The sequence below is a fragment of the Trematomus bernacchii genome, unplaced genomic scaffold, assembly GCF_902827165.1.
Source record: "Trematomus bernacchii unplaced genomic scaffold, fTreBer1.1, whole genome shotgun sequence".
NCBI lineage: Eukaryota > Metazoa > Chordata > Actinopteri > Perciformes > Nototheniidae > Trematomus > Trematomus bernacchii.
In genome coordinates, this window is record NW_022987588.1 from 7344082 (window position 1) to 7359935 (window position 15854).

Here is a 15854-nt window from a genome sequence, read left to right on the forward strand (position 1 = left end):
AGAAATGAAAGAAAAGACAGCGGGGCATGTGAGGGCATTTCCTGACAGGTGTATAAAGAGCTGCACTCACACTTTTTACTTCACTTTGTGACAGCTGTAGTAATTAGTTATTTCACAGAGAATGATAAAACACCTACTGTATAATGAGCATGAACAATCTGACGCATTGGAATGCTGTCATTAATTATCTGATGATATAATAGGACCGTAAGGAGCTAATAAGCAAACTTTTGCGGGAGTACTTTTACATTTTAGTATTGGTATAATCTGAATACTTCCTCCACCACTGATTACAGCCAACAACTAGAATGATGCTGAGGTTGTTTTACGACACATTTCCATTAAGTACAGTTAGTCTACCGTCTGTTCTCATGTTTTAAATGTGAGATCAATCCCTTTTAACCCCTGACTTCCCAAATATATTCCCCCTGATGCTTACAGTATAAGGCCAATGTGTTTTTCTGCTACAGTTTAAAAAAAAGGGACACAACTGGGTTAAATCTTCATTCGAAAATCGGCTCTTTATCCAACTTCTTCTCATTACATCCAATAATTCGACTTGTTTTAGGATCGCCAAAATGTTATCTTGGCTTATTTAAACAATTGTCTGTTGACAACCCAACCCGGGACTAACATCAAGCTATAAAAAACATTTTAAACGTATTAAGTCTTTAAAAATGATAGAACTAGGGCTGGGGGAGAATTCAATATGATGAATGAATTCATGTTTTATTTCAATATCACATTAAGATATTGAGATAAATAATCAAAATTGATATCAAAAAGCCAATGCTTACTCAAATGTGTCAGAAACTCTGATGTGAAATAGGGAATATAATGTTATGTTTTCAAAAACCTAAAATAATAATAGAAATATTTATTTATTTTTAATCTATTTAAACTGTGTTGTTAATGTTGCACTACAGCTCTGAATAAAATAAGAAAATACATTTACTGATGTTCTAGTTTTTAATTGTAATAGGAGTATAAAAAATACCATGTGGTCTTTTGATGTAGACTATACAGAATTCCATTTGATATTATGACATGTATCGTTTCTGATATGAAATGACCTATATCTTGATAGAAGTGTTTGGCCGTATCACACAGCCCTAGATAAAACCCAGAGAGATGATAATCAGCCAAATCAGCTTAATCAACAAACCTCTTATCTTTAATAGACAGAGACAGCTCATCTCACAGAGTGGCAGTTTTCTGGAGGACAACGCACACAATGGCCGCCATGAATGAAATGACTGAACCACACCTTCATAATGTGTTAGTCCCACACTGAATTAGCATCCAGATTGAGCCGTGCTGCGGTTTGGGAGATCAGAGGGGACGAGACGGTCATGCAGAGTGCACACTGGGAGTTATTTGAGTTAGTCTGAAATCAGATGGGTCCAGTCTCTGGGGACAGATTCAGAATTTCACTCACTACCCAATGATGCCTGTCGCATCCAGAAAACCTTTTATCCCAGAAGACTGTGAGTGCCGTGGGTGTTTCTTTCTTCACTCCATTGACTGTTTCATGGAATGAGCAGTGTAGCCGCGAGGGACTGCAGGGGAGTATCAGTGGGAGTTTCCTCCTCACACCCCCCCATGTTTCAGCTCATATATATCTCATGATCTTCTTGCTGTCCTGCTGTTGACCAAGCCTTAAGTGTCAAAGTGCTATCTGACACAGATCTAATGTGTTTTTGTTACACAGCAGTAACCTGAAGAAAAATAAAATATTTGCCTACTCTTCTTCTGTCTGCGATCTTCTCCTCAGAGCCCCACTGCTGCCTCCAGGAAATACACAGTGTCCCACTCCAGGAAATACACAGTATCATCATGTCATGTGACAGCTTCACGCATTACTGCACTTTGTTAAAGGGGCCCTTTTATGCTTTATGAGGTTTTCTCGTTCCTGTAGCATGTAATATAGGTTTTTGTGTATGTAACAAAGTTCCCTCCAGAGAGAGTTTCTCTCACACACTGCATGAAACGCCTCCATTGGACTCCTTTTTTTACATCTATAACATAATGACATCACTATGTACAGTAACACTCATGCTTCTATTGGCTAGTTATCCAACACATTGTTACATGATATAGGCTTAGGGGCGGGACATCTCTAAGCGTTTGATCAATCACAACAGAGCCGTCCAGCTAACCAATTAGAGCAGACTGGGCTCTGGTTTCAGACAGAGGGTGAAAAGAGGTGTTGCAGCACAGGCAGTATGAGGAAAAATAAAGATATTTTTGAACATTAAAGCACGGAGACATGTCACAGTAGAGGCACCAAATACAATTATGAATCTGAAAATGTGCATAATAGTGCCCCTTTAAATCCTTGAAAACTCCAACTTACAGTAGATGCATATTGTGGCGATTGAAACAATGTTGGATGTTGCTATGCAGACATTTGTGTGTCTCCTGGTTTGACTGTAAGATGTTTCCTTGCATGAAGATTAAGATTATAATGTTACGGCACATCATTTCTGGCTGTAGAGAGGAAGATACAGATCAATATTCTTTCCCCATTAGAGCTCTTGTGCACTTAGCTCAAGTACAGCACTTTATCAACCAGGGCCAATTGCATTTTACCCTAAGCAATTGTATTATGTATTCGTCAAACCGGAAAAATAAAAGTTTTTTAAACACTGATGTGATGTTTCCAATAACACGGAACAGAAAAGCAGGTTACATTTAGATTATTATTTTTTTGCCACTTCGGCGATCCCTGCAGCTTGGTTTAATGATCGCACTGAGACACCTCTGCTTCACATTGACATTGCTGTGAGGTATGTGATAATTTGTACCTTGGGAAAGGGGGGGGTGACGGGAAAAGTGAGAATGTTTTATAATCCATGAACTTGACTTACTTTTTAATTAAATTCCTCAGTGCAAGATTTACTACTTCCCGTCTTTTCTGGACGTTAACAGAGCTTGGAAAGTGTACAGAAATACATCACAGGTGCAGACAGTTCCGCCAACTAATGATGATTTTGCAGGTGAAGAAGATACAGCGGCAGAGGAATCCAAACGCTAGCAACAGGCACATCTTTTAACTTAAAATAACACGAGCCATGCACAGCACGCTCATGTTTTCTGACCCTGACGATCTTTTCGCACCACAGGAACAATACAGAATTACCAGTTTTCTCTGCTGCTTAGCATATCTTTCATAGAGAAGCTCAAGTACCATGTACCCTTTTAGTATTACTTTGGGATCCTAATTAAATTAAGCAACATACCCCCCATGTCTGTGATTCATGTAGCACATTCACACAGGATAAATCTGCGTTTTAATCACATTTACAGACTAGATCTCAGGGATTATCCCTCAGTACGCTTAACATTTTTCAGCCCTCTGTGCTGAGTGGCTAGATGAGCCCCCCCGAATCTGTAATCATGATGCTATCCGAGCTCTGGCTCAATAAGAATTTTAGCTCTGACCTTCAAAAATCCACCCAAGGAGGAAAGAGAAAAGTGGATAAATATATAAATAGATAAATAACCCAACTTTCTAAGAAGTCAATTCCCATCAAACTCAGACTGCCTCTTTGCTTCTGGTAAATGAATCTGCAGAGAAACTTTAAACATTGTTATGACAAACAACAAGATGACTGTAGGTCAAACGCCTCCTGTGCTGCAGCTCTGAGGGTTTTACTCCCCAGTGCAGATAAGTAATTAAATACAGCTTGAGGTAAATTATATAAAAGGGAATATCGCCCCTCAGCTGTGGTTGTCTTTTCCATCTATATTTCCCTGCAGTCCGCCATCTGCTGAAAGCCTGGCTTCCCCAAACAATCACAGTTATCCGAGTTGTATTTGCTAAGATTGTGATTTATTTTTCTCGTTTTCTGAGGACAAAGGCGTTCAAAGTAAGTCGGAGGAAATGACTTGTTTGATTTGGACGGCGCTGTCTTTCATTACATGTCTCAAAAGAGTGAAGCTCACAAACAAGCAGCCAGGCGGAGTTTGTGGAGTCCATACAGCAAACAGGGGTCAGCATGCGGAGGTGGATGTTCGTATCTCAAGTTTCCCACAAGTAAGACGAAGGAAAATGTCCGGCGTATTCATCTCTAAGGTCAATTTTAAGGATATAGGTTATAGGTTATGAGACTATTACATTACAGCACATACAATATGTTCCGAAGCTATTGATCCCTGTGACTGCATGGACTTTTATTGCACATTTTAACTTATGGTTATATAAATACATGTTTCTAATACGGTGCAGTTGCGCAAAACCTTATTTCCACCTGGGATTTATAAAGAATTTGGATTGATTGATTTCCAGAATCATTCATTTACTTAGTGAAGCTTTTATTTGACTCAATAGATCATTGAGGGGCAACTCATATTTGCGATGATTTTGAGTCTTTAATATTGGAGAAACTCACAGGTTCAAAGTTGTAGAAGATACAGTGCATATCTTAAAGGCTGGGGGAAATGATTACGGTGCATTTCAAAAGAAGGAAGCATACGCACTGTTATCTTTAAAACAAAATGCTTGTAACTATACTCTAGAAAGTTAGCAATAAAATAAAGTAAAAAAAAAAAACTTGAGATTGCTATGCAAGAATGTAAAATTAAAAAGTCTATTTGATGTCTTTGAGCAGGATGTCCCCCGTGTGTGTGTGTGTGTGTGTGTGTGTGTGTGTGTGTGTGTGTGTGTGTGTGTGTGTGTGTGTGTGTGTGTGTGTGTGTGTGTGTGTGTGTGTGTGTGTGTGTGTGTGTGTGTCCTTTTTGCTGTCATAGTCTCCTTTTTACCATCTAGGGTTAGGGTAAAGGTTTAAAAGGTCTAACTGTGAGAGTGTTGTGTTTAAATTAGTATGTAATGTGGACAATAACGTTTTTTCTTTTCTTATTATGGAAAATAATAATAGAAAAAATAGGCAGGATAATTAAGATGTCATATAAAAAGCCCTAGTATGTTTCAGTTAGGGTAATTCATTTCATAGATCAGTTAAAAAGATTAATACTGTATGCAAAATAAGCGGTGGGGGAGGTTTAAGATCACATTTCTAGTGTAAGTGATTTGAAAGAGATGCTGTATTTTGTTTCAGTAGCGAGTCGTGCTCAAATTAAAGCTTCTTTTTCTTCCGGGAGCAGGAGCCAGTCAGTGCAGCGTGAGAGTGTGTCTGATAAAAACCATCTCAGTGACGAAGCAATTCTTGAAGGTAATATGCTAATCTTCCAGTAAGGGCTATTTAGAAGAAAAGATACCAGGTAGTATCACGTGTCTCTTGAGGAGAAGACCACCCAACCCTTTCATAAGAAATACAGTGATGTGTATCGTAGAGATCAAAGGAATACATCTAAAAGGTAGAGTTTCAGACGGGTCCAGAGGTTTAAAAATGTATGATGCATGATTGTTAATATAAGACATGAAAACTGGCTCAACATCCATTCGATTTTTACTCTGTGTATTCCTCACAAGGTTTTTTAATTAAGGCAGAACACAAAGTCAGAGCTTCACTTCAAAAAGGCCCTGTGGAGGTTTCCTCTGAACAAACAAAAGTTGTGTTTACACTCAGTGGTAGTAAAACATAAAGTGTGTATCCTAGAGCTTTAAGAAATGTGATGAGTGCTCCGTGCATTAATGTTTACATCAGTATTTTTACAAGTCTGTGGTTTTTCTTCTTCCACGCCTTTTTTGACACTTTTAGGTGTGACATTTGGGTGTTTAAGCTACCTGTTCACTGGAGTATAGTGTGAAACCCTGCTGATGAGCAACACTAACAAAATAGACCCAATTATAAAAACCAAGCTCCTAGATCAAAAGTAACTTCAAGTCAAACAATTACTGTGATAGTCTCATTCTACTACCAAAAGTTCACCCTTTAATATTTAAAAGCACATTTTGGAGATTGTGTCGTAAAATATTCCTTCAAAAACCAACAACTCCATTGGAAAGGAAATATTATGTAGATATGATATATAGATGTTTGTGAGTGTAAATTAAAGGTTACCTATACAAATTCCACTTGTTCATGTCTCTTCTATATCAACATGTGTCCCCTCTGTGTAAAGAGATTCTGAAAGTTTCAGGAACAAAGATTCTCTCTCTTTTTGTCCTGATCCATTTATATAAAAACCTGTCTGAAAATGAGCTGATCAGATTTTGGCCACTTTATGATGTCATAACGTTGTTTTGGCTTGTGTAACCATGAGCCAATCACCAACCAAGGTAACCCCCCCCCCACCTTATCACCTGAATCTCCTCCTAGAGCACCATTGTGTTCTTTTTAACCAAATATCTCTCAGAGGGGCGTGGGGAGGGGCTGCTTATTTTCATCTAAAGTAACAGACAGAGAATCAGCACTTTGAAACAGGGCTGAAACAGAGGGGTTTATGGGATGCTGCAATGATCTGTTTGGTGTTTGGAGACAAACACTTCAGAGACATGTTTTGTATATAACTGAGAACTATAATATATTGATGAAAAACACTATAATAGGGGACCTTTAAGTTCTTACAAGCACTGTTATTGTTGTGTTTCTGTTTGTGTGTGGCCTGTGCTCTCACCAGCGGAGACCTGTGATTTGGGTCTTCCCGGGCTGTGGAGGGTCAGTAGCAGCCGGCTGTTGCTGATCTGCAGCTCAAGCCTGTGGGGCTCGGGGTTCAGCTGCACCGAGAGCAGCAGCCCGTCCGGGTTCCACGTCCTGAACTGGAAGCGGACGGAAAAACCTCCGCTGGCAGACGCCGCTGACGGGAGTGACAGGAAGCTGCTGCTGGAGCTCAGGAAGGTGCAGGCCACCAGCTGGGGCTGCGAACATGAGAAGGTCACGTTGCCCTGGAGGACAAAAAAAAATCCAAGGGCACACATTAACACAAATCTTCAACTGCATGTTCGGGTGATTTGGTCTCACGGGAAAGCTCATTGTGACATATGGATATAACATATTGTTGATATGCACTAAAAGGGAACAGATGGTTAAAGAATCATGAGCAATCATAAGTTGAAACCAAAAGCCAAAATATTCAACAGTAAGTAACCTTCAACAAGATAAACTGAATAATTCGTCGTCATTTTTTTAAGTTTATCATCGGCAGCAATTTATACTCCTTCAGTGAAAATATTTCAAATGAAAATGATTCAACACAGCTGGCAGAATATAATATTGTACGGTAAACATGATGGTTGAATGAATAGTTTGACATTTTGGGAACTATGCTTATCTGTTTCTTGCCTATAGTATTATATGGGAATATTGTTATCAATCTCATGTGTCTCATCTGTTATATAGATATATATATATATATATTATGTCACAGACAACATATAATGTGTTAGTATAGTGTTAAAAGGTATGTTGATTTTAAACCCAGGCTAGCAGTTTCCACTCGTTCCCAGTCTGTATGCTAAGCTAAGCTAACCGGCTGCTGGCTCTATTTGAACATCAAAGGAAATATGGAAATTTCCACACACACTTTTCACCTCTGCATTGATTTATTGGAGTTGACGTTGCGGTGAAAAGACCTTTCTCAAGACATAATTAATCATAAAGTGACACCCAGTGCATAACCCGCTTCCTACAAAACACATTTAACAGACAAGGACTACTGACAGTGGACCACTACAACAAACTAATGTAGGAAACCAGCATTATGGGAAAATATTAACCATTTGCTCTAAAATAAACATTATGTTGTCAATGCATCATGAGGAAAAACATAAACCCAAAACATTAACGTTACAGTTAAACGTACAATATGGCATTTCTTGCAAGCTAGGGCACCCAATCAATCGATAGTGGGTGGTAGTTTTTAAATTGCACTCTTGATCTCCTTATAAGGATTACTTTATTTTTCAATGTCTATGATATTATAACAGGAAGTCAAATCATCTGCAGAGGTCTCCACCTTTCCACTACAAATGGACTCGGTGAGTAAAGCTGGTAAAAACACTGAATGAAGAAACTTTTACTTTTAAAATCAGTGGTTTCACGGTGAACACTGAGGGTTAGCTACAGCCTTAAGGCTTAGTTTGCTCAGCTTATTCCCTATGAAAAATTAAGATCCAGCCGCTGATGAATACAATCTTTTCCGTCTAGTAAAAAAATGTAGTTATATACAACCAAGGTCTAAAGAAAATTGGGTAAAATATGGCCTAAGACGGAATGAAAGTCAATGTATGATAACCATCTGCTCTGTTACCTTGACTCTAATTTTCTCTCTATTGGAACATTGCTGGTTAGATTTGAATTGGCATTTAATTACAGAATTAAACATCACAAACTAACATAGGCCAAATCGTTTTTAGACATACGTTTTTTGGTACTGTTATTTCTTTGATTTGCATATTATGTAAAACAAAAGTAAACAGAACACATAAGGAAATATGTCTTTTGCATCTGCGTCCGTCTCGTTCAAAATAAGACTTCCCGAAACGACATTTACCAAAGAATGTATCAATCTATTCTATTTTATCAATCAAACTTGATAGGCTGCATTTAGGTGTTTTTAATTGGGGTCCCCTAGGGATAGATTATATTGGTATAAGCACTAATATAAAATAAAACAATGATACGAGTTTATGAGAAAGACATTTGTTGAAAAAGTCTAGAACTAAATTGGAACTAGAATAAATCACACTGACCCTGGTTTTCTATAGATAAGTGTTAAATACAGTTAATGATAGCTGTGTTGGAGATGTGTCCACGATCAGACACAGAAGAAAACCCAGACACTCAAAGTCTCCCTCAGCTGTCAGCAACATCACATCCATAATTTACAGGAAGGGTAGAAGGCCACACGACTTGCTTTGTCTCCTTTGTGGTGCAGCAAATCAATTATATGTAATTATAGCTTTATATTTTCCATCCAGAAAGAAGAGTTGTATCTATCTTCTAAACCTGTGCCACCAAAATGTTGAAATACTCTTTTAAGAATGTATGGATCCAATAAAAGCGTTTAAAATAATTAGAAACCATTTTCTTGTCATTTTGCACTTTAAAGTATTTAATAAAGATTAATATCCCCTGCTATAGTCCATGTGGTTCAAAGGTTGTCTAAACTCCAAAGTATGACAATAACAACCTTTGAATTTAATTTAATTGAAGTAGAAATTGTGGAAAAGCATAGATCCAAGATTAATTCATGACATTTATTTCCTCTAAAAGCAATATATTAAATCATCCAAGATAAAAGCCTTTAAGGTCACAGTTTTCAGTGTAATTGTGTGTGGTGCAGAGGTTGTGTTAGGTAGATGCAGACATGTCTGCTAAGGTCAGAGTCCTATTAGTCCCGGTGTCTGCAGGGCAGCACACAGCAATCACAGCTCTTTTACTCTCAATGCGATTCCCTCCCATCAACCTGAGGGAGATAGTCCCATTGAAATTCCATTACAGCTTTCATCATGACAGCCTCACTGCTTCTGTTGTCAGTAAAGGCTTTTTAACGCAGCAATCAGACTTTAAAGGCAGAGGGGTGTCTCAGACGAGATGTGGCGCGTGGATCTCCGGCCGGCCTGTCTGATTTGTGAGGGGGGATGGATTCTTCAAATGAATCCATTCACACACTTGGAGTTAATGATATAGTAGTTATTCTCACAATGGATGTCATGATTGTTTCTTAACGCTTTTCTACCCTTACGATTTCTGACCAGAATACCTTAAATCAGACTAATCAAATGTAGTCAAAATCAGCAGAGCCATTGTATTCCAGACAAAAACTTCTCTATAACTATTGAATGGATTGAAGTCAACCAATGTCCCTATAGCCTATAACAAATATGTCAGAAAGACTTCGTCTGACTCTTCCTCTAGCAGCAACATGAAGTGAATATCTCTTGCTTTGAGTACATTATCACAATAATGATTGTATGGATTGCCGTCACATTTGGTACACTTAATTACTTTAATCAATTGTCCATACTTTTGCTCCAGTGCCATATTAAAGTCTTTATGGAAAGATTCCTGCATAATTAATTACATTCATGACCGTCAGAGGTGATTTTAGTTCAATGCTAATTATCAATTGTTAGCATACTAATACGCTGAACAAAAATGCCTCATATGGTTCACATTATACCTGTGAAACATCAGCTTGTTAGCATTAGCACTGTGAGCATGTTAGCATGCTGATGTTAGCATTTAGCTCAGAGGACCTCACATTATTGGTTAGTATGTTTTTTTATGCTAAAATTAAGCAGAGCGTCTTATTTTATTTGTTACTTTATTTTTGACCAATGTTAATTTAATATATTGCAGTTATATATCAAATGTGTTAGAATAAAAGATTAAACATGCAACATTAAATCTAATCAGTAGTACAAAGTTGACCCTTCTGTAATAATCTAAACAAAGGACATATTTTACTTTTATTCGTACAGCTTAAAGTTATAACTCTTTATTTAATCATAAATGCATTTAAATCATACACTATAAATATATCAATCACTGCTCAAGGAGAGATGAACTCTTGAGTTAATGGAACATAAACTCGTATATACACCTGCCATACAGGAGACGTTTATGAATGTACATTCAACCCACATTTATTTACGTCAGACAGCTGTCATAATTTAATCTCCGGTCATCAGTCTTAGCAGAGACTCCAGTTTGTGCTATAGCTCCAAACACTTTACTGCCAACCATTACACTCGTCCTTAAATGTCATTAAATCAGTTTCCATCCCTAGTAGAGATTCTCTGACGTGTACGAGGCCTTTCGAATGGAAAAGTGATTTCTCACATGTCTGTGCTCTTAATGCAGTAATTGTGTTCTTGGGAGAGAAGCACAAGTTGTAAACTGAGCTCAAGGACGGACTCAACCTGGATTTACAGGGGAAGCTGAAGATATTTCCCGACATGGTACAAAGAGCATTTATCTTTTGAGAAATAGAGCGGGACAATAGGTTAACAATCGCCTGATATTATCTTATCACAGTTATATTGACGTTTAAGTTGCTTGTAAAAAGATATTGGTCAAAAGAAATATAAAACATGCCTTTGGGTCATTTAAAAACAAGGTCATTATAACAAATATAGAAAGCTATACTTATATGTCTGTCTCTATAAAAATAACTCAAGCTATTTAAAATCGGAGATCTCACACATTTGATTGTTTGTGTACAACCTTGAACTCCTTGAAAACCAATGCAACTCACCACACTGTGTATCTGTGGCTTGTGTCTTTTTGCCAGGTTTATGATATCGATCCCCGTTATTTTCCAGCTGTTATATTAATTGATAGCTCAATACATTTGGGGTTTAACAATCATCTGAAAATATATTCTTTCACTTACGGGTTTATCATTTTAAAGAGATATTTGAAGTCAACAATAGGTATTTAAGTCTGTCTCTACCCACATACCCCAAGCTATTCAGAGTTAAATTATGAAAAGAGAGATCTTACGCATATTTCTGTATGTGTACAACCTTGAACTCCTTGAAAATCAATGCGACTCACCACGCTGTGTATCTGCGGCTTGCGTCTCTTTGCCAGGTCTATGACATTGATCCCGTTGTAGTAGAGGTTTTCCATGCAGCCGTGGAAGTTCTTCCTCAGAAAGGTGCCAGGTTTACCAGGAAGTGGGATGCCTCCAAAACTCAGCTTTAATGAAAGGAAAACAGAAGAACCCTTACCAATTACAAACAAGTAAACAAATAAAATATTACATTCACAATCTGTATTTTACTGTACTGTATGTTCAATTATCACAGTCTTAAAATACAAGCACAGACATATTCTCACTGGTGTGATTCAGCAAGTGAGAAAACAACGCCCACTCACAGGATCCAAACATACACAGAGCGTCTATATGCATACAGTTGGCCTATTGTGGTCTGGGGCTGTTGTTCACCGTTTGGCATATGTTCTTGAGTTTCTAACAAAAGGGAATTTTAAGGGCAACAGCAGCTTGAGAAATATGTTTTTTCTTTTTTTTAAACGGAAAAAAACACCCATGCACACAAAAAGGTGTCTTAAACAAAAGGTTTTTTTTCCGATTTGTGTGTGGAAGAACTTGGCTGGCCTGCACACAGCCGATCATACAAGCTGAGTGCGAGCCAGACCTTATCAACCCAACATCAGTGTTGGACCCCACTAATGCTCATGTTGCTGAATGGAAGCTAATCCCTGCAGCCAGGTTCCAAAACCTCTCTTTGAAAGCCGTCCAAGCCAAGTGCAGGCTGTTATAGCAGCAGATTAATCACATTTTGGAGCTAGCAAATAAATCTTAGCTACCTGCTAAAATAAAATGTCTCAGGCTAATGCAATGCTTGGTTAGTTAGGAATGAGCTCTGTCAACACTAAAATAATCTATTGCACCGAACAATGTTTTGTTTTATTGTTTTTATTAGCATATAATGTATATAGATGCTTATAATATAAGCATTTATGTTGTGTGTTTTTACTGATTGTATTTATGAGTTTTTTTCATTTGGTTTTTCAGCGTCAACAGATCAAAAATACCTCTTGGCTAACTGGTGAATTTACAGAAATGTTGATTAGTGTGAACTGTCCCTAATAAACTATGAATAATAATAATAATAATAATAATAATAATAATAATAATAATAATAATAATAATAATACAATATGTTTAAAAGATAACTCCTTTAAAGATTGTTAAATATGCACTGGATGACACATACATTATATCATATTTAATGCCTAGCTAAAGTTGGTAAACTATGATTTGACTAATACTTTCCAAGGGAGGGGTTTAGTCAACATCTAAATACCTTAAATTACTGTAGTAGGGCACATTTAATAATCTCTTGAAATATGTTTTAGAATGTTCTCGAATAAAATGGAAAACAAAGTTTACGCAGCACTCAAAGTGGAAAGACACAATGTCAAAGCTAAGAGTAAGCAGTACATTTCTGCTTCCTTTGGACAAAAAATATATTTAACCTTTAAGAAAATTGTAATAAAAGTCTGAGAGAAAATTTGACTTTTGCAGCTTCTTTTGGATATGTAAAGAGGGCGCTCCTATTTGCTGTTCTACAAATCGAGATGTGTGCACATATCTCTTTGGACGATGAAAGCCTGATACTATTGCAGCATTGTCAACAACAGCTTGCACTGCAACTCAACCCCAAAAAGGAGGATGGACTTTGGATGGAGTTTGACAATATCGCCGGATCGTTTCCGAGATGGAGAGAAAATGGTGCGAATAGTTTAACCTTTCTGCTCAAGCCTCACGGATACGGTAGCTATACGGAGTAGCTCGGGGCGAGCAATATTTTCCTTTTCATCTCTGAAAAGCACTGCTGCTTCTGTAGCTTGCTTAGAGCCATTCACAGTTTGGAAAGAAAAGAGGAAGGTATGGCTAATAGAATTGCAGCTATATGACTGTATCTGGACCACAATCACGATCTGGATGATGTTAAAAATTAATGACAGTACTCGTACAGGTCACTGTATGAATCCCATGCATATTCCTGTGCTCGTCTGTTGGGAGAAGCTCGGGTCAGAGAGGGGCGAGCTGCAGGATGAAAGCTGTATTTTCAAATTCTGTTTTACCTGTACCTCGGGTACCACTTGAATTACAATTTGTTGAAAGTTTATTATGGAATGTTTGCCCTATAGCGTTAAAAATGAACTGCTTCTCCCTGCTTTACATGCTGTGCAAAGGTCTGTAGAGGTTGACAGTCCACTTGAAAGTCCTTTTAGACAACAACAAAAAACGTCTCTGCTCCTTTTCTGTTTTCTGTTTACTTTCATTCATAATTAAAATCAAAATGCCTCTTCCAAGGGCTTGCATTCAACATAATAGATGCTGTTCACTACAACACTCCAAGGCTCATTACAATGATATTAATGATAGAGTTGTCAGGCCCTCACTGGTTGACTTCAGATATATATATTCACTTTTACAAAGCCGCTGTTGTGTAATTTAAACATCCCATTGACTCACCTCGTAGTCCACCTCCAGAGAGTGTCCTTCTCCTTTGGTTTGGAAGTGCTGTGTGTGGGAGTCCACTGTGAGGTTAACCTGCTTGTTGAAGCGCTCTATGTGAACAGAGTGCCACTGCTGATCATCCAGCAGACTGCCCACAGTGACTGCAACACGCCCGCTGCTGAACCTCAGCCTGCTGTCGTCTGCACAAACACAAAGAGAGCGGCAGTGAGCAGCTTTACATCTTCCACAGTGAACCTGTAAATACGTGAGGGCAGAAAGCCAGAGCTCAAGTGTAAAAAGGACATTACCAGGCACCTTTATTTCCTTTCTATACACTTAGATGATTATTTGATTTTGATATTGAATATGCAACAGCACTGACTCTTATCTTTGCCTTTTGCCGTAATATTATTTCCCTTCTGCGACAAATAGGGATATTAGGCAGGGGCGCAGATAGTGAGGCGGACAGGGGGGGATACGTCCCCCCCAATTTCATAGGGACACTGATCCGCCCCCCCCCCCATTTAAATAAAAACTATATATATTTATTAACAAAATATATATTATCGTTTTTTTCAATATATATATTTGTTCACATGATCGTTGTAATATGCATATATCAGGGTTCATACACTTTTTCACCAATGATTTTCCATGACCTTTACCTCATTTTCCATGACCAAAAAAAATCACTCTTTCTTTCATGTGGCTAGCATGCGCTGCCTCGCCCATATTCGAAATATCGAATATTTTACAACACAGTTTGCATTTAGCACGTCTTGGGTCAATGTCTTTTGATAACCACAATTGGTACTTATCCTTTAGAAGCCAGACATTGTTGAAACTGCACTTCCCTTGCATCTTGGCAGCCTTATATCAAAATAGTAGCTCCTGTAGACAAGAGGGCGTGATTGTAAACATCTCTCACCAGCGAAATACTGCCACAGTTGCCATTTTACGTTTCATTACTATACGATACAGTATTTATTATCATTATAGTATTACTATTTCGGTGATTAGATAAAATATAAATTATATTTGATGCAACTTTAGTTATATTTCCATGACTTTTCCAAAACTTTGGGAAAAATATTGTTTTCCATAACTTTTCCAGGGCCTGGAATTTGCATTTTGAATTTCCATGACTTTTTCAGGTTTTTAATGACCGTACGAACCCTGTGATATATGTGTAATATATAGATGACTTATTGTTAATTGTTATTCCTCTAAATTGTTATTTCCGCCTTAATAAATGATCCTTCTTGCACGTAAAGGTAAATACCAATTCATTTGTTAATCCATGTACATACTTACATTGTATTTTATTTGATCTTGAAACAGTTCATATTTGAGCTTACGGTTATGTTACTTATGATTGTAAAACACTAGTAAGTAAATATCGTGAAAATTATTTCTCTCAGTTTCGTCCCCCCCATTTCAAAAACCTCAACTGCGCCCCTGATCCTAGGTATGATTTCTAATTCTGATAAATACTGGAACAGAAAGCATTACATTGGTATAAAGGAAGGCATGTACCATTATTTCCTTTCTATACACGAAGATGATTTTCTTTTATTTACGCCACTTTATTTAATATGTGACTGCACTGCTCTACTTATCTTATTGATGCCTTTTGTCTGGGCTTTCCTTTTGCCGTTACATTGTACATTTCCTCGCTGTGACAAATATATAAAGAATTGGGATTTCTAGACATGATTTCTAATTCTTATTCTGCTGTATACTGGAACAGAAAGCATTACATTGGTTTGTTGGGAGGCATGTACTGCTTTAACGGTTATTTAGAGAATACCTTACACTGTAAACCATAAATGCCTTTTGTCTGGGCTTTCCCTTTGCCGTTACATTGTACATTTCCTCGCTGTGACAAATATATAAAGAATTGGGATTTCTAGACATGATTTCTAATTCTTATTCTGCTGTATACTGGAACAGAAAGCATTACATTGGTTTGTTGGAAGGCATGTACTGCTTTAACGGTTATTTAG

The 15854-nt window shown here is 37.6% G+C and overlaps 1 protein-coding gene across 1 annotated transcript in view; it reads right to left on the reverse strand.

The window, feature by feature from the left end:
* cntnap5a (contactin associated protein family member 5a) overlaps positions 1 to 15854 on the reverse strand; it is a 103560-nt gene that overhangs the window by 52039 nt on the left and 35667 nt on the right. The window contains exons 6-8 of the mRNA XM_034128399.1: positions 13864 to 14048; positions 11409 to 11552; positions 6523 to 6790 (exon numbers count right to left, since the gene is read on the reverse strand). Coding sequence (XP_033984290.1) covers positions 6523 to 6790; positions 11409 to 11552; positions 13864 to 14048 — 597 coding nt within the window. The remainder of the gene's footprint in view (positions 1 to 6522; positions 6791 to 11408; positions 11553 to 13863; positions 14049 to 15854) is intronic.